This window comes from Clarias gariepinus, chromosome 19 (assembly GCF_024256425.1).
Source record: "Clarias gariepinus isolate MV-2021 ecotype Netherlands chromosome 19, CGAR_prim_01v2, whole genome shotgun sequence".
Classification (NCBI taxonomy): domain Eukaryota; kingdom Metazoa; phylum Chordata; class Actinopteri; order Siluriformes; family Clariidae; genus Clarias; species Clarias gariepinus.
The window spans coordinates 16666266-16686244 of NC_071118.1; the positions used below are offsets into that span (position 1 = coordinate 16666266).

The following is a 19979-nucleotide window of genomic DNA, read 5'->3' on the forward strand; positions in this document are numbered from 1 at the left end:
CAAAGATGCTTTAAAGATGCTGTACGGACATGCAGAGGAAGTTTGTTCCACCATGTAGGTGCCAGAACAGAAAAGAATCTGGATGAATGGCATCCTTGATCCCTGAGAGATGGTGGGACAAGGCGAGCAGTGCTGGAGGCTTGGAAAGAATGTGGTGCAGTGCGTGGTGTGATTAGAGCAGAAGGGGTAAGTGGGTGCTTGGTCATGCTTTGTAGGCGAGCATTAGGGTTTTGAATTTGATGCGGGCAGCTGCAGGAAGCCAGTAGAGGGAGCAGAGGAGTGGGGTGGTGTGGGAGAACTTAGAAAGGGTAAAAATGAGACGTGCTGCTGCATTTTGGATCAGTTGCAGAGGACAAATCGTGGACAGAGGCAGACCTCCCAGGAGTGACTTGCAGTAGTCCAGTCTTGAAATAACAAGGGACCAAACAAGCACCTGAGCAGCCTGTAAAAAAAGAAATGGGCGGATTCTTTTGATGTAAAGAAGAAATCGACAAGAGCGAGTAAGGTTAGCAATGTGTGGGGAAAATGACAGATCATTGTCCATGGTTACCCCAGGATTGCGGGCGGTGGCTGAAGGAAAGATCTGATTGTTGTCCAGGGATATCACAAGGTCCTGAACTAGATGACTGCCAGACATACTGAGATCCGGGTGGAAACCTGAGTGTCTGAAGGAGGAAATGAGAGAATGAGTTGCGCGTCATCTACATAACAATGGTATGAAAATCCATGTGATGATATGACCTAACCAAGAGACCAGGTATAAAGGAGAAACAGAAGAGGAACAAGTACTGAGCCCTGTGGGAAACCAGTAGAGTATGCGTGGGCCAGATATGGATCCCCTCCATGTCACCTCATATGACCTATCTTCTAGATAAGAAGCAATCCATTGCCACAGATTCCAAGGCTTGTAAGAATAGATAATAGAATCTTGTGGTTTACTGTGTCAAATGCAGCTGACAGGTCCAGGAGGATGAGGACAGATGGCAGTTCAGCGGATCTTTCAGCATGGAGCTTTTTAGTGACTGATAAAAGGGCAGTCTCTGTGGAATGTGTGACTTTAAATCCAGATTGGTTGGAATCATTGAGGTTGTCCTATAAGAGATTATTTAATAATGCTTCCCTGGCTTCTAAGATATTGCAAGAAATGTGCATTTTTGAGCTTGACAAAAACTATCAATTTAACAATTTTAACGTTTGGAAAGTATGAAGGGCAATCAGTTACAAGGGTAATATTAAACTTTTGGATCTCTTGACAATCTGGCGATGTATTGGGCATTAGCAACAATGCCAACAGTGGCAACTTGTGCTTTTACAAGTTCAAAGGGAAAATTTGTATATGTAAAAACTATGATCAGAGATTTTCATCTTCCCTAATAGTCAAAGACCTAATATCTAGTCAACATTATGCAGGAAATGAACAGATTAAACAAAAGCCAAAAGCCAAGTCTGTTAGTTAAGAGACATGGAACCCTAGTGACATTTTGTGCTAAATGCTATTTTTGAAAATAAGCACCTGAAGAATAATGACTTATGCATGTACTTCCTGTTTAGAAGAGATGCGAGCATGTCTGATATGGATAAAAGTAGTTTGTCTCCTATGAATGACTCTGAACTGCATCACATTTTAAGATCTAAGCTTTTGTAAATCCATAATAAACATACATAATGCTGTAAAAGAGAGCAGATACTCTGAAAGAAAAAAACATGTACATCAATTAGGCTTGTGAACTGTATTAACTAATAATATTTATCATTTCGATATACATTACCTGGCCAAAAAGTTGCTTATTAGACTACCTTTAGCTTTAATTCTTGTGCGCATTTACCATGGAATTATTTTGACAAGCTTATGCAATGTTATGCAACATATACAGTATTTTCATCCAGAGTTTCATTACTGCTAGGCCAAGACCTTGCATAGATGATAAGAGAACCCCACCATTCCCCCAAGTCTTCTCCAGCATATCCCAAAAACTTTCAAACAGGGTTAACCACAGTCTCACTTTTAAAATCGGACTCTGATGAATCTTTGCATTATTGTGCTGGCACAGTCACTTCATTGGAGGGGGTAGACGATGACTCCATAGATGTGATAACTTGGTATTTTAGTACATTCAAATAATCAGTTGATTTAATTTTATTGCCATGTAATGATGCTGAGCCTGAACCTGACCAACTGAAGCAACCCCAGATCATAACACTGCCTTCAGAGGCTTGTGCAGTGGGCACTATGCATGATGGGTGCATTGCTTTACACACTTCCCTTCATACCCTGATGCACCCATCGTTTTCGTATAGGGTCAATCTGGACTCGGACCACATGACCTTTCCCATTGCTTCAATCTTTAAGCTCCCTAGCAACCTGAATCCTTTTTTTCCTGATTAGTCTTACTAACAAGTGGTTTTCTTATGAACACAGCTTTTCAGTCTCAATCATTACTATTACAGTTGTCATTACATTGTGTGTGGAAATGCTCTAACTTTCACTATTAAACATAGCTGTGATTTCTACGGTCCATTTTCATTCAAGCAGACTCGAGGTTTTTTTTTTTCATTCTTTCTCAAAGTTAACAGGTCATCACCATCTTTTCAGGTTTTAATAATGCATTGGACAGTAACCCAACTCCCACAATTTTAGAAATATCTTTATTTGTTGCCTTTGGGGACTTTTTGGGCCAGGCAATGTAGATGTTGCAATCACATTTTCAATAGCCTCTACTGTTCTAGTTCAGTAATAATTTTATCTAATTTATGCTAATAAGTTAAGTCAATCAGTTGACTTAACTTCTTTTTTTAAACTTTCAGTTTTGTACAAAATTATTTTTCTACACTTTGCATAGATAAAACAGGTTTTGTTATGCTCAGTTCATCTCATGGCAAGGGATTTGTTTAACTTGATTTACAGAAAATTTACTTTTTGAATTTTTACAGTTTCCCACTATGAGACTGAAAGTTTGTATAAAAATGGGTTATAAAGTCAAAGCTAAGAAAAATGTAAATTAGACAGGGCAAGATTGTTTAATACCAATTATAGTGCATCTGTAAAGTATGCACAGCACTTTACTTTTTCCACATTTTGCTATGTTATGCAGCCTTATTTTGAAATGGAAATTCTTTTTCTCAAAATTCTACAAACAATACCCTATAATGACAACGTGAAAGAAGTCTGTTTGAAATCTTTGCAAAAAAAATACAAATTATATATACATAAGTATTTACATCCTTTGCCATGACACTCAAAATTGAGCTCAGGTGCATCCTCTCTCATCACTGATCATCCTTAAGATGTTACTTCAACTCGATTGGAGTTCAGCAGTGGTAAATTCAGTTGATTGTACATTATTTCTAAAGAAACCCACAGTTAACAGTGCATGTTACAATCTGTGCCTCAATACAATCCTGTCTCAGAGGTCTACAAAGAGTTTCTTGGACTTCATGGCTTGGTTGGGCTCTGACTTGCACCCTTAACTGTGGGATGTTATATAGTCAGGTGTCCGTCTTTCCAAACCATGTCCAATCAACTGAATTTACCACTAGGGAACTCAAATCGAGTTGTAGAAACATCTTAAGGATGATGCAACTGAGCTCAATTTTGAGTGTCATGACAAAGGCTGTGAATACTTGTGTACGAGATTTTTTATACTGTACATTTGCAAAGATTTCAAACAAACCTCTTTCACATCATTATGGGGTATTGTTTAGATTTTTTTTTTATATTTAGAATTTTATCCATTTTGAAATTAGCTGTAACATAGCAAAATGTGGAAAAAGGAAAGCACTGTGAATACTTTCCAGATGCACTGTATAATTTGCATGGACAACATTAGAAAAATTCTTAGAATTGTTGGTACAAATTAAACCAAAAAAAAAAAAATGTTCAAATTGTTTTCACATTCTAATTCAGAAAATTGAAATATAATCATTTAAAACACAAATAAATGGTTTTTTTTTTTTGCTTTTTAATTGCACATGCAGATTATGGTGGGCTCCTAAAATTTTATAATTTAAAGAATAAGGATTTTCAGTAAAACAAATTGTTAAAGGATGCAAGTTGTAAATTAAAACGAACGATTTATGATGCTCTTAACTGTGGATAGTGAGTCTCAACAAATGTTCATATCAGGGGAGGGGGGAAAAATACGGTTTCATGGTTTATTGAGGGCAGGTGCATGGATTCAACATTCCTGCAGGCTGCTGTCCATGGTGCTGATTTACATTCTCAGTTTTATTTATTCCAAACAGACAGCTATATAATGTGTTGGGTTTTTTAAATATTTTCATTTGACCAGTGATCCTTAAAAAGCTTAAGAATAACCAACAAAGATACACAAGCAAATGGTTACGTAACATACAGGGAAACTTAACTCTTTAATAAGAGAAACAGCAAACCAATATTTAACATTTATTCAAAACCCAAACAAGTGCAAAAATGGGTGAACACAGCTTGAAGGTATAAATAAGGAAAAAGTGTTATGTGACATGGTGATTTAAACCAGGACAGTGAAAAGTTACATACCAGGGGGCACAAACTGTGCAGGGGCCATAAAGTGTGCAGTGGGGGAAGGTGTGGCAATGTAGTTGACATGAGTGTGGGAGGAGGGACAATACTGTGTGTGGTGAAAGCGTGGATTCGGGATGGGCCCAGGAGTCCAGGGTGTAAGGTAGTGGTAGGTGGTGGAAAGCACAGGCATGTACGGCTCAAAGGATGGGTGCAAAGATGGCTGGCACTGCTCCTGTACCAAAGGAAAAAACGCAGTGCCTGGTGCTACCACAGTGGGTGACTCCACAGTCATAGTAGGGCCTGAAAATAAGGGTGGAATGGTATAAAGGATGGTATTGTCCAGTAGTTTCAAAGTTTTCATACATCAATTTACTTTATTTGTTGATAAACCAGGAGTATTAAAAACACTGTTCAATGAATTGAATTACCAATAGTCTTAACATAAGCTACCTTTTTAAAGACTTATCTGGACCATGGTGGATTACACCCTAGAAAACACTGAACCTTTCTGCATTACCTTTTCTTGTGTAGCATAACATCAAATGCTTTCAAACATACAAACTATATACCTTTAAACCCATTATGACACCCCAACCCTGAAAGATTTTTATTTTGAGGAAGGGGGGGTGGCCCTAGAAAGAGTTGAGCGACATGGTGGAAGAATAGGGAAGACTGTGAGGAGTTCTATCCTTATGTACCAGCTGAGTGTATAGAGCTTTGTGGAGATGGTACTGGCAGTGAGGTGCTGACCATTGCTGGGTGTCTCACCCTGAGTGGGTGGGCACGAACGGGCAGATTCCGTGTATGTCTGGGGCACCATGTGGTCTGGGCTTGCAGATGCACCAGGCCCTGGATAAGGCTGAAACTGGGGCTCCCCACAAGGCTGTGGGTACATCTGCTGAATGTGCACCATGGAGTGCCAGTAGGTCTGATGATAAGCCTGTGATTGCACACAAATTTTTAACTGCATATCAACACTCGAAGACTGGAAGACTGACTTGTTTTACATTATTTTACTAGCAGTCTATTGGTGTAATATAAATAGTCAATCTAGGCTGAAATGTTCTATAGATCTCCTCATTTCAATGAAATATTATAAAGCATCATAAATAGTGTTAGTCAGTACACTCCATCCTTTTTCAAATATGTATACACCTACCTGCACACCCAAGTTGAAAAAGTATTGAAGAACTTTGCAATCTGTTTGGGGAAAAAGAAAAAGAAAGCCTCATTTGACAATTTTTCTTAATTTTGGAAAACAACTGGTGAATGGCTGCACTTCTCTAACCTCTAGGTAGATCACTGCCATTGGGGTCATAAGAGTAAGGTGGGGGTGGGGCTACAGTGACAGGTTCTCCCATTTCATTCCCAAGCCACGGACATGCTGGTGGAGGAAACAGCATGATTACTACTGGAAACGGAACAGTAGGTGATGTGTTTTAACACCATGCCAGCTATTAGTTCTATATTCCTGGCTGAAAAGTTTATGAACAAATATTTAATAAATATTATAGACGATAATACTAATAAAAAAATAATAATAAGGAAAAAAAGATATATATAACAAAAAAAAAAAAAAAACACACATACAACCGTTTAAAAGTTTGAGGTCACTTTCTAACTCCATTATCGTTCCTGTTTTTTTTTATTTCTTTCTACATTGTAAAGGAATGCTGAAGGTGTCCATAAAAATGCATTAATCTCCTTTGAACAGGTAATGGTGAGATGTATCTGCTACTTATGCTCTCTGTAAAGACTTAACAGCACCTCAGATTAGAGGCATTATGAATTGGTCATTTTTCAGGCTGATAACTCTAAATGAACTTCTCGTCTGCAGCAGAGGTAGGTTTTGGTCTCGCCCTCCTGGGATGGCCTTCATGAAAGCCAGTTTCATTATGGTGCTTAAAAGATTTTGCAAATGCCCTTGACAATACTGTTCTTACAAGAACTATTACAGAAAGGCTGTCCTCTGTGTCTTAAAATAACAACTACCTGTTTTTGTTGTTGTTACGTAATTACCCAATTCCATGTGTGTTATTTTATAGTTTTGAAATCCCCAGTATTGTTGTAGAAAATAAATCACTAAACAAAAACAAAGAAATTTGCAAGTGACCCCAAACTTTACCATACACACACACACAAACTAAATAGCCAAACAAATCAATTAATACAACTAAATAGGAGATGTGTCAAAAGGTACAACTTATAAGAGTGAAATCTCTCACTCTAAGCAAGGTAAACCATCTATTTAGATTGTCTGATGTTAATTTTGGGTTAAACTTTGTTGCTAGCAAAAACATCATTAAAATACCTTCAATTTGTACCCTACTCTGATGACGAAGAGTTACAGTAATAAAATGTGCTCTGAGTGAAATGAGTTCGAATTGAGGAGCAATGCAAAGCTTAAAATGTAGGGTTGTTCCGATTCCGATACTAGTATCGGAAATGCTGCCGATACCACAAAAAAATCTGGCATCGGTATCGGCGAGCATTTGAGGTACCGATCCGATACCATTTTCCTAAACATAACCCAGTGTTAGAATTGTGGCTGCATTTTAAGTTCTTTTGCAGATGTTGAAGTTTAGCTGATACCCTAAGCCCAAGTATCGGAATCGGTATCGGGAGGGGGAAAATGGTATCGGAACATCTTTATTAAAATGCAAGACAAACATTTTCCAAACTATGCTGTTTTAAGTAGGGCCAGAAACCATATAGTCAGTAAGTTGGCTAAAGATTTTTAAAAAATCTCATCCAATTATAAACAACAAATGGAAATGTTATAAGGTGAGCAAACCTGGTCTGCTGACTGCATGTAGGGGTGGTGGTTGTCCTGGGGTGATGTTTGAAGCCTGCAGGTGATTTGGAGAGCTCTGAGAACTCACGCTTGAGGAAGTAGGAGAGGAGTTAGAGGTAAAAATGGCAGCTGGGGCAGAGTTGACTGGCTGAGAGGAAGAAATGACTGCCGATTTCACCACTACCTAAATCACACCAAAATATCATGAATCAAAATATTACATATCAAATATTATGACAAATGCATCAAAAGTAAATAGCTTTCGAATTGTCAAGTACAGTTGCATTAAGTATATGTATCCAAAAAACCTGTTGTGAGTAACTATAGGTAGCAACGCCCTCTTGTGGTGATCCAGCACGCGATCCACCCTCTTGAATTGTCTGTAAAATATATAAATTAGTCATTTACATATTTAAAAGAGGCCCCAGTTTTATACAAGGCATTGACCATTAATTTAAAGCAGTTAGACAATTAGTTTTGTTTAAAAAAAAAAAAAAAAATGTTATAATCAGATTCTCAATGGTGTCATATTAAACATGAAAACTACGAGTTTAAAAACAGCAGTAGAATTTCGCAATGTGTCTCAAATACAATTATGTGACAAAAAACATGGCCTTAAACATAATTCATACTTAAATTTCATTAAACTTGTGAGTAATTTATTATGACATTAAGATATGAAGGGTTTTTTCAATTAAATTAAAGATTATGCAGTACCAGATTAGCACTAGACTCAGCAGTGTAAACGGTTGGACGCTGAAATCCTGCATCTGCAAGCGAAGAGGTACATACAATATTTTAATTCAGATTAAAATATATCTGGTAGACAACAGTGAGGCATATCAGAGACTTTATAAAGATTTACCAACCAGTAGCAGAAAATATATACTCCTCTGAGTATTCTCCTTTGAAAAAGGACACAATTTTAGGCAATTATTTATAATATTATTTATTATATAGATATATAAAATATGTGAGGCACAAAAGCAGACCACCATGGCCTCCAGTGGTGCTTCTCTCATCAGGATCCTCCTCAGATGATGTTATGGGCTGTTTGCCTGGTGGAATAGGGCTTGGGCCATGTGGTACCCAGTAAGCAGCAGCACCAGGAACCATGGTACTTGCAACAGCTTGTCCCTGCAACAACCAGATATTTCAAGAGATTTAAAAGAAAAGGCAAGTCATGCAGGTTCTTCCAAGGTCAGCAGTTATTCAGGCTAAAGCAACACCAACAGGAGAAAAAGCGTTCTCATCTGCCTCCTCCATCTCATAGAATGTGATGCTCCCCTCCAAGTCCTCTGCATCCTCTCCAGACTCTGGAACAAAGCTAAACTGACACTCCTTATTTACGGATTGCATCTGACGCCTGCTTCTGCTGAACACACACAAACACAAAGTCATAGATACCCAACACTACAGGAAAAAAGTTTTTACCATAATGGTCATGTATGCTTAATGTATGAAAAATAAACCCATTAGCCAAAACTTCCATATCTAATTATCAGGTTTCCAACCCTGGTCCTCAAGTATCCCTGTCCTGTGTAAAGACACACAGATCAGCTCTAACATTAAAATCTAATATTGTTTTTGCTCCCCTTGTGTCACCAAAAAAGCCTGGACCCATGCAGGCCTATATGCATGGGCATTGCCTAGGAAGTAAACCAGGGCCTTCTGCATGGCAGATGAGTCTACCACTGAGCCACAATTTCTGAATGACCTGGACAGAGCGAACTTGTGTAATAGCCTGTGCTGTTCAAAAGATAAAGTGCCTGTTTGTGCATGGAATTTAAAGAAAGATTTGAGTAGCCATAGTCTTCATTGATAATGGTGGTGGAAGTGGCATGTTTGTTGATATTACACTCAAAAAAATGAACATGGCTACCTGTTACATGTACTAAAACGTAATATGTGTTTTGTACATGATTTCATGTTTCCAAGATGAACATGAATAAATTATGTTGTATTTGCATGAAATTCAACAACTTAACATGTACAGTATTAGATTCAATCATGTTGAGATAAACCAAAGAGATCTTGTCACTATGAAAATAATAGAAATAGAAATATCAAAGCAAACATCGCGAGAAGATATTGCGAGAAGAGAACAGTTTGTTGAGAAGACAAACGTTTGGCGGGCGTGTGGAAAAGGTGAGCAGGAATCAATTCCTATCTTTCTAAATAAAAACGAAATACTGAACATAAATGTCACCTGTTGTTTAGCGATATTTAGTCACGTTACTTTGGTTTAAGCCATTTCTTGTATTTTTAATTACACTTAAAATACCGACGGTTTTATGTGCCGCTTAATCTGCGGTTCGGTTCTGGTCTGTTCTCATGAGTTGTGAAGCGTTAGAAACAAAGTATACTGTAAATATTGTTCATTTGCTAAATTAAGTATCATGAATTTTAATTGAATCTCTCTCTATATTTTTTCACAGCAGTTTGTGACCGAAAGTGTCCTGTCTGCATCTGACTTCAGGAGTTTCCTGACCAACCGTATCCAACGGTCATATTTAAAAGTCATAACGTACAGTCATAAAGTACAAAACGTTTTTGTTGGTGTTTAATTATTTTTTCTATGATTAATTATTTGTGTTGTTTTATGTTTGTAAATCTTTTCAAATTGAAACCTCATTTGTAAGTTGCTTTTGTTGTAAAATGAAAATCTCTTAATGAAAGTTAAATTTACTTGAGTTGGATCAACTTAATTAACTGAAAAATTTGTTGTACCAATGCTATTTATTTATGTCAACAGTATTAAACTATGTTGGACGCAGCTGTAGTAAATAAGTTAAATGAACCTAATAAAATTAATTTGACTGAACCTAAGAACATTAAGTTGGGCCAACAAAATTGCTTAATACTGAAAGGAAGCCATTAAATAAGGTGAAAATTCTTTCCATAATTTAATTACGTTCATTTAACGAATTAGTTTGAGTGTATGTAACTACCTTTTATGTCTTTTTGACCAGTGAAATATACACAATATACAAATATTTACTGGCCACACAAATACTTTGCAGGACAATGTTTTTCAGAAGAAACAAAAGACTTTAAATGTATTAAAAGAATGTAGGGCAGAAAAAAAAGGCAAAAGACAGACTGACTAGGTAGGATTTAGAAAATGAGAATGGAATAAACAGTAGAAGAGTAAATGACACACATGCAACTGTCAAATAGGAGAGCACATGCCAACTTGCTTACCTGCTTTTTTGTATTAGAGCAGGTAAAATAGGGTAGCTGCTTTTTCAATACTGTATTTTTCAGTTACGAATTACAGCAGTGTGTTCCAATGTTTGGTATCAAAATATTTTCACTTACCGAGACTTGAATGAATAATTGTCAAAACTCTGGTAACAGCGTTTACTAGGGCTGGCATAGTAGGCCATCTCAGGTCCAATAAAATGGTGTCTATTCAAGAAACGTGCTGAGCTTCTAAGAAGAATGGAAAAAAGCATCAAGAGAGTAAAAAATATTTTTAATGTTTTTAATAAGACATTAGCATACAGAAATCAGGATTGACAGTTTTCAGCAAGGCTAGTTACATACTTGAACTGAATGTTCAAAAAAAAAAAAAAAAAAAAAGGAGTTTGATTTTTTTTTTATTATTATCTAATTGCAGAGGCTAGAACTACCCAAGTAATACTCTCTTTAACTAGCTCTTGCAACTATAAGCGCATTAAAGGGGTCATACATGCACTTTTTCAAGCTGTTTGGACTGAAATGTGTGTTAGGAGAGTGTGTACACAACCACTCTACAATGAAAGAGCTGCCCAGTGATTTTCTTTTTCATTATTAAAATAACATGCCCCTTCTGAAATCAGGCCAATCTCAAATGCCTGTCGATGTGACGCCACACCAAAAGAGGCCGCTCCTACTATGCTAAAACACCAGTGTCAATCAACTAAAGACCCGCCCCGAGTGAGAAGAAGCTGTCGGCCATTGTTTTTCACCGCTGGAGCAAAATGTCGCCTAAGCGAGTGTGGTGTAAAGTTGTTGGGTGTAATAGGGAACACAGAAGTCGTCATTCACTACCGACATCTGAGCCGCTAAGAACGCAGTGGCTGAATTTTGTTTTTGAAGCTAACTTACCCGCCGATACCTAAATGCGTTCATGTTTGCGCTAATCATTTTTCACCATAACGCTTTATAAACGAGGGTGAATATAAAGCAGGTTTTGCTAGTAAGCAGCTCCAAAAAAAATGGATCTGTACTGACGCTTCGTGTTCCTGCTTAACCTTCACCATGCTCGGTGAGTGTAATTTCGTTTTCTATGAATCTTTGAAGATCGCCTTTTCCAATAATCACGATGAATGCGGAGTGCAAGTTAACTTGTCTTTGTGTTATGTCATCTTCTTTATGTACATCCGTCTCTATATAATTCCTAATCGCCCGTTTATATTAAACAATGCATTAAGGTGATTGTCTAGTTGCAAACTGTGCACGTAGTCAGAAAACTATATTATGCTTACCTTTGTAATGTTAGATGGTTTATAACGATTTCTGTCAAAGATTAAGAAGTCATGTAAACACATCAGTAAACACATCGCGTTTATCTCTCTCAGTAAGCTTCTCCGCTTTTGTTGTTGCTCGCGGCAGCAAAACTGCCAGTTAATTCATGCCCAAGCAGTGATAAAGACAAATCGAGTTGATGCATGTCCATTCTTTTAATTTCTGCGTTGTCAGACGATATTACAAACTTCCGGGTGGGTTCCGTACTTAAATCAAACCAAAAACTACTTAAGAAAACAGGCTCAGGCTCTATATTCCAGCGTTTTCCAGTTTGGACTGCATTACCCACAAAGTATTGCCCACACTGGTCTACACTCCTGTGGCTATACCCCACGTGTATTGTGAAGACAATTCACAGAACTGGGGGGCGGGCTCAGTAGAGATCATAAGCATTTAAAGGAGTATGTACTAAAACAGGTTGCTGAGAACAGAGCTAGTTTTTACCAGGTAAAAGTAGTGTATTTTTTTTACACAACCATTGAGAATTTTTAATTAAAGTATATTACAAACTTTTCATTAGGACCCTAAAGAATCATATTAACATTTAATGAAATGGGACTGGATGACCCCTTTAAGAAACAGATTTTCTAACCTGGATGGACCATATCCACGTTGTGGTCTTGGAGAGTGTTGGCGATAGTGCTCATAGGCCACACCCGTTTGAGATGAAGCATGGCCTTGTACTCCTGGACCACGCACAGGTGCCAGGTTTCCTGGACAAGGTTGTAGACGTGGAGGAAGGCCAGCTTGAGGGCGGGCATAAGACATGGTCAACAACACCTCTTTACCTCGAGACTTCTTGAGGAATCTGCGCCTCACACACAGCTCAGGGTCTGGACCATACAAACATTTATGACGCATTAGTGAAAGAAAAAGGAATAAGAGACAACAAAAATTACTACTCATCCAAAATCAAATTATGTACTAGTAAAATTCCACCTTATGCAACATTGTGTTTTATTTTGTGCATAGAAAATAAGTCACCCAGGTCTCCTGTGTACTGTTCAGCATTGTTGTAGGAATTGCTCTTCCTGCTTGGTGTAATATTCCATGCTGGAACAGGATTCACTGGCTTCAGATTAGTCAAGGACACCAAATGTCTAAAACACAGATTTTAGACCTTTGGTGGTACAATGACAGACAACCAAGGTACATGTTATCAAAAAAATTCTTGTTTAATACTGAAAAATGTTTATACAGACCCATAAAACACCTGTGCATGCTCATGTAACTCACTTTTCACCTAGCTCTTCTATGAACACAGTCACAGCACTGGGATGATTCCCTACCTCCTGGATGAAAGCATTGTAGTACTTCCCCTTTGGATCCAAACGTACCTATGCAACCACACAAACAGGGTAAGTAAATTGTGTGGCCAAAAGTTTGTGGACACTTAACCATTATTGACCATACATGATTTTCTGAACATATCACTCATGGTTTGACCCCAAGTTGCTGTTATTTTAACCATAGATTCCCCTTTTCCACTGGCTTTTACAAAAATTTGGAGCTTGGAAAATTTTGGGGGGAGCTGGAGCTGTATGCTGGGCTCTTATTGCCTCGCCTCAAATATTTGCAAACCATGTCAATAAAAACAGGTTTTGGGTAGGTCACTTTCTTAATAAATGGGAACTAATGCTACAAAACATTAAGAGATCCTATACAATTCTGCGTTTCAACTCTGTTAGCCTAGTTTAGGAAAAGTTCATGTATGGGTGTCATGGTCAGGTGTCCACAGGCATTTAGTCATATATTGTAAAAAAAATAAAAAAATGAATAAACAAATGAAAACATTTTCCCCAGACAGTCATACCTGACACTTGTCCCCTAAGAAATACTGTCTACCAGCAAACACCATATAATCAGTCTTCTGGAGTTCTGCAACCAAATTACCATGATATATTTAAGAGTGAGGGCAATATCTACATTTAACACATACACATACACTCCTAACCGTTATGTGGACAGCCAATTGCGAAACCAATTGCGCACATGCTTCCAAGTGGCACAAAAGAAAACCAAGTTGCCCTGTTGAATGATGATTATGAGGGCAAATCCCACTATATATATATATATATATATATATATATATATATATGAGCTCTCAGGAGAAAGGGGCACTCTTGCGTCAGCACTAGAGAACCAATGGAGCCCTTGGATGATGCCCCTTACCAAAAAATAAAATAAAATCTTGGGTGTTTGCAACCTCCGAACTTTGCAAAAATAGTAGTTCAAAAAGCATGTCTTGGAGGAAGCATGTGATAGTCATCCATGACATTTAATTTTCAGTTGGATTGCATTTGCAATAATAATAATAAGAAGAAGAAGAAAAAAGTGCCAGACACTGCAGCACAAGGCCCTGTAAAGATATACCCCCAGAACCAGTTTTAATATTAAATAACTGATTGGTATTATACATAATGAAAAACATGCACACAAATCAAGCATAACAAAAACATTACCATTAAAACTACACATGTTTTAGGTTACCCTTCTGGCACTAGGGCAGGTTGGGCCCCTTGGGGCATGGGTTTGTAGGGCCTCTGGGGTTATGCTGTGGTTTCTGGCACCAGGACATTGGCAGTGAATCCTTTAAGTACTGTGGTTTGCAGGGTTTCCTCCATGGATTAGACTTCTTTGTCTGGGGCATTCCTACTGGGTTCATGCACGGTGAGCTGTGGTGCACTACTGTAGGTGTTCTAATGGTTTCTTTGTATAGTTCCTAGCACTGACACTGTGCTAGGAACACTAACACTGTTGCACAAGCAAACGGGGATGACTGCAAGCTGAAGAAGACAAAATTTATTTAAGGATTCGGGAGAACTTCATAAGAACTGGAGTGAGACTGGAGTCAGTCCGTCAAGCGCAACACCACACAGACATCTTCAGAAAAATAGATAAAACTGTTGCATTCCTAGTTTTAAGCTTCTCCTAAAAAAGAGGATCCATGTCACATTGATGCAGTGCTTCTAGCTATAGGATCCCCGAACAAGTATGGAGTACATAAATGAATAATTTTAAGCAGGTGGACACTGATGTATTGTAAACGCTTTTTGACTGCTCTTAGGAAATATTCTAATAAACTGTAAAAAAAAAAAAATAATAATCTAAAAATCAGACACTGTGATAGTCATTGTGGATGACTATCACCTTTAGAAGGAAACCAGGAATAAAATAAATAAATAAATAAAAACAAATTTAACACATGGATTAAAAACTCACCTTTGCGGCTGTCATGCCACACATCAAACTCCACATTGCGGTACAACTCCGGCTCTAACGCTTTCAGTACCTTGTAGGGAAGAACAAGCCTGGTTGGCCCATCTGTAACCTAAGCAAAGGTCCCGAAATGTAAATTTTTTTTTTCAAATCACGCCGATATCATTATATTTGTGGGTAGGACACTTTGGATTCTATAACCTTTTGGTCTTCAGTTCCAGTTTTAGCTTTTTCCTCTGAGCGGTTGTGACCACTTAGCTCCCATTCCTCTCTATTAATGTAGGGCATACTGATATCAAAATGTATAACAATTAGGACAACCAATTTGACAAAACAGAAATCATAAATTAGACTTTGAATAAACAACCCAGAGATAACAACGCCAAGCAAAGAAATGAGAATTAATTTAGATGTGAAACCAAAAACATGTATATAGAGACCTGAGAGCACTGTCCTCAAGTGGATCATACCCAGCATCCTCACTACACCCAGAGAGACTGTTTCTATAGCGCCTCCCTCCTCCTCTGAACCCATCCAGTGCCATATGAAGATCCTCCTCTTCAATGCCCAGAACATGAATGTACAGCAACTCGTATAGCAGGGCTTTAAACATAATAAGGAAAAGATACAACCGTTTTATCTTATGCTAAACCATTGGCATTTATTACATTAATTTGCTATTGTGGGTAAATATAAAAAGCATAAAAAAAAATGTAGACTTGGGTTTAACAGGCTAGCAATTTTTGGAGACTGTTTAATTTGAAGGTTTATGCAGAACTTACACTGGCATATTGCTGCATTTACTGGGTAGGTCCTTGGGTACACAATGTCATAGTGGCCATTATTTGAGCAACAGAGCAAAATCTGTAATACAGTTAAGCACTGTTTAAATCTACATAAAATTACACAAATCAAACTATTGCAAAAGGAAAAAAGTGAATAAAAAAAGCAGCACCCTGTATGGGAGTGCAGTGGTAAAGCTGGAATTAAAAAAGATTCTCTGATTATACAGAGTTGCAAATACAGTACAATGCACAATTACACATGTAGGTACACTGAAGGTTTAATTGATGTGCATTGTATTTTTTTTATTAAATAAAAAAATTAGAGATAAGAAAAGATATTCTACACCAACAAGCAATAACTAACACCACCTGTCTATTACTGAGTAGAGTCCACCCTCCCTCCCCTTGTGCCACCCAACATCTCTACCCTGTTTAGCCATGGACTTCACAACACCTCTGAAGGTGTTCTGTTGTATACGGATACCCTTTTACTGTTTCATGGTTCAGTTCTTTAGATTTTCTTCAGGCATCTATCCTAGGAAAAACCTGCCAGTTTAGAGACGCTCTAACCCAGTATCATCAATTTGTCTATTGTCAAAGGTTCTTCAATGGGTGTACTTTGCCCATTTGTCCTGCTTTCAACACATCATGTTATAGAACTGACCGTTCACTTGCTGCCTAATATCCCATACCTTAAGTTTTACTGTAACAAGATAATCAGTTGTAGTTCATATTGTCAGTGGTTGTGATGTCATGGTTTCTTAGTGTATACTATAAATTTTCAATATCCTGATAAACGCTAACCCTGCCACACCCCGACCCAACCCACCAAGTCTTGGTGCAACACTGGGTGCCAAGCCTTTATAGCACTTTATTTTATGGCTTAAAAAAAACAAAAAAACAGAAAAATGCATATTTACCCCTCTTTCCAACAAAGTAAATCAATTTTATACACCTAGCCTTACTGAATGCTCATGACTCACCTTAGCAAAGTTCTCCTCTCCAATCTCAGTTGGTGACTTCCCAGGGTACCTATAAATGATGAAGTGCCGCCTGCACCAAAACACCATGTTTAAACCACAATATAAACAAATTTAATTCTAGCAAAGTGATTTACTTTGAGCATTCTAATTTCTTATACAACCTAATCACATTAAAAGGGTGAATCAATTATATTTACTTTTGAAATTGTATTTTAAGACTGATTTCCGAGTGTAATACTGATTTTAATTTATTTCTATCAATAATAGAAATTGACACTCATTTTGTAAAATGTAAAAAATTAACATTACAGTAAATGGAAAAACTTGACCTTAAAGAATAGCCCACCTGTAAAGCAGAGACAAAGCCTTAATCTCCACTTGCCCTACAGTTTCCTAAAAGTAAAATTAAAACAGCACATCACATTTTACAGAAACACAGCAACCGCAGAATGTCAACACTAAAAAGTTGCCAGACATTGTACCTAAAAATCCCCATTTTTGACATAACTTGAAACTGGAGGGTGCACAAAAGTAATTGGTGCTGTAAAAGGCTATAATTATAAAGTTACAGGTTATTAATAGTGTTTTTTCTGTCCTAGTTTGTTTGTTCTTTTCCAAATCACTCAAGTTTGTAAACTTATAGCATTTTCCACTTGGTTTGGTTTCTTTTTACACAATTAAATCCAAGACTTAATTTCACTTTAAACCACACAAAAACACTGCCTCTGCTTATTGGTCTTTTAAGTAGACTTGTATGCCATGGGAACAAAAAAAAAAAAAAAAAAAAGAAAATTCATAAAGAACTTGTGTTTTGAACAATGTTTCTGTGACATGGTAGAAAGAATTTCATGATAGAAGTTAACCTATGCAAGTTAGTCATTGCCGTGGTGATTGTTTATTACCCTACTTGCATTTATCACTTTGGGCAAACAAATTGGAAATGATTACATTGAGGGGTCATGCTGCGGTTGTTTGGTTACGCAAACTAGTGCAATTACTGTGTTCATACTAAACAAAACCAACAGCACCAACTAAAAAAAATGAACTGGAGTTTGAGGTAAATAGAATAAAGCCTGTAGGAGCGAAAACAGGCAAGTCTTTTTCAGGTACACTGTGTTTCAAACAGTTAAAATTGGATGAGTTGTTTAAAATGGAGTGTGGTATTTAAACTGCCTCCTGCCCTGTTATTTTTTAAACTCAAGCTCACATTTAAGTATCTTCATCAAACAATATCGCAGAAAATTTGGCATTTTGTCCACTGCGTGGTTTTAGCCGTAGCCATAGCATATTTTGTTGGTATGCAAAATATAAAAAAGGAAAAAAAAAGTATAAACTCCAGAGACCCAGTGTGCAGCACAGTTTGTAATTCACCAAACCCTAAACACACCCATTAACCCTAGTAATTAACAGATTATCTAAATCAGCTGTGTAAGAGCAGAAGAACTGTGCTGGACACTCAGACTGGCCATCCTAATTGGGGTGGAGGAACCCTTGTGTTGTCAGACAGGGCTTCCACCATAAAGCTATAGCATTTTAACAGGTGAAGTGTTTGCAAATCTCTATCCATCTCCACGGGCAGGATCATTTTACAGCTGAAGCCCTGTTTAACTCACAAGCACTCACCTTGGGGTCGTCCAAACGCTCCAAATACTTCTCAAAAGACCCTTCAACAAACTGAAAAACAAATAAGCCACAACTTTATGAAACAAATACCGCGGCTTTGTTCGTAACGGGCCACGCAAAATAAAAGAAAAATGTCAGTTAACTCACAGGTTCGAAGATGCATTTATTCGCCCTCATGAAGTTGACGCAGTCTTTTCTTACTTTATAATTGTAATTCTGAGAGAAATATAGCTACCAAAACAAACAAAAAGTCGTTTATATCACAAGATTATACAGGCCACCAAATCAACCCAGCTTCTTAGGCAGAGATATCGCTTTAACTACACCAACTCCATTATCTGTCGCGAGCTTCTGGAAGTCCAAAAAACTAATAACTAAAATTGTTAACTTTCTAAATACATCATGAAGTAAAACACTTTACCTGCTCAGAAACAGCTCGGAATAAACATGACGCGTCCCGAGCCATCATTTTTCGGTACAAACCGAGACTAGCTAGGTACTCGTCCATGTTTACGAAATACTTCTTCAACGCTTTCTGCATCGCAAAGAAACCCGTATTCAAGAGAAAACGCGAAGCTCACCGAGCTTCATAACTCTTCACGTCGGTCACCAGGGGAAAAGGTCACAGGTTTTTTTTTTTTTTTCGGGTTCCAAAAAAGAATAGGTGTTCCCAATGAGCACTAATTAAATTTAAAGTCTCAATCCCGAGCTGAACCGACCGCTCGTCTAATCGCTTTCCCCAAAGTATTTAACTGCCTGAGGACTTTTTTGTGGGTGGTTGCATTTGAGATGAGATGGAAAAACTTCTCATTGGGTTGAATAAAGTTAAGTATTGAATTTCCAATAGCGGGTAAGTGAGCATGCGCTATCCGTATTAGTTTTTTGCACAGACCCCTTTTATGTTATTATTATTATTAGGAAAAATGTGCTACCTGAAACACAAGCAAAAGAAACCCCGCCGGTTGTAATGTATACAACGCCTTTGATTAATTTACATAATTGCATACATGAATACATTTGCATCTCAAACAGTAAGCTCAATACAATTGCCGTAGAATTGGCCCCAACCTGGCAAATAACATTTCAGTGGTCCACAGATTATGATCTTAAATCAGCATTTAGAAGAATGTCTTATATTACACCTTTACCAAAATAAGCCATGGCTGAAGGTTTCCTTACATTAATGATGTAGCTATTAAGGTTTGGGCTCAGCAAGAAGTAAGAGATAAATTTGCATAACAGGGAAGACTGCACTACCAAGAAGGGGAATCATTACACTCACTCACTTACTCCTTATCTATACTGCGTTATGCTGTATTTAGGGTCGCTGGAGGCCTGGAGCCTATCCCAGGAGACTTAGAGCACGAGGCGAGGTACACCCTACACAGGGTGCCAATCCATCGCAGGGCACCCAATCATACATACACTCACACACTCTTCATGTCTTTAGATTGTGGAAGGAAACCAGAGTACCCAGCGGAAACTCACCAAGCACGTGGAGAACATGTAAACTCCATGCACACAGAGATGGGAATCAAACCCGGTCTCTGGAGGTGCAGGAT

The 19979-nt window shown here is 37.8% G+C and overlaps 1 protein-coding gene across 6 annotated transcripts; it reads right to left on the reverse strand.

Moving 5' to 3' along the window:
• Positions 1-4334: 4334 nt before the first annotated feature.
• Positions 4335-19151, reverse strand: alg13 (ALG13 UDP-N-acetylglucosaminyltransferase subunit). Of its 6 annotated transcripts, none has more exons than XM_053478738.1 (24): positions 18839-19151; positions 18565-18648; positions 18418-18468; positions 17141-17187; positions 16795-16864; positions 15809-15890; positions 15467-15629; positions 15228-15315; positions 15030-15138; positions 13621-13685; positions 13044-13144; positions 12792-12907; positions 12400-12640; positions 10617-10730; positions 8529-8667; positions 8291-8432; positions 8165-8200; positions 8013-8065; positions 7604-7675; positions 7296-7479; positions 5790-5885; positions 5661-5701; positions 5252-5441; positions 4335-4801 (listed from the first exon to the last, which is right to left on the reverse strand). In XM_053478738.1, the coding sequence occupies exons 1-24, from the start codon at positions 18956-18958 to the stop codon at positions 4509-4511; spliced, it is 2697 nt and encodes an 898-aa protein (XP_053334713.1). In that variant the 5' UTR covers positions 18959-19151; the 3' UTR covers positions 4335-4508. The 6 variants fall into 6 exon arrangements, with proteins under 6 accessions (XP_053334713.1, XP_053334717.1, XP_053334718.1 ...); XM_053478742.1 differs by having other exon boundaries at positions 8529-8670; positions 15497-15629; positions 18839-19150; XM_053478743.1 differs by having other exon boundaries at positions 15228-15297; positions 18839-19150.
• Positions 19152-19979: the final 828 nt, after the last annotated feature.

Excerpts from the sequence above, each read along its gene's own strand:
- alg13 (XM_053478737.1), bottom strand. The coding sequence starts at position 18,958 with ATGCAGAAAGCGTTGAAGAAGTATTTCGTAAACATGGACGAGTACCTA. Across the intron at positions 10,731-12,399 it reads CGTGGATATGGTCCATCCAG|AAGCTCAGCACGTTTCTTGA; the intron begins GTTAGAAAATCT and ends CATTCTTCTTAG. Across the intron at positions 8,201-8,290 it reads AAGCACCACTGGAGGCCATG|GAGAATACTCAGAGGAGTAT; the intron begins GTGGTCTGCTTT and ends CCTTTTTCAAAG.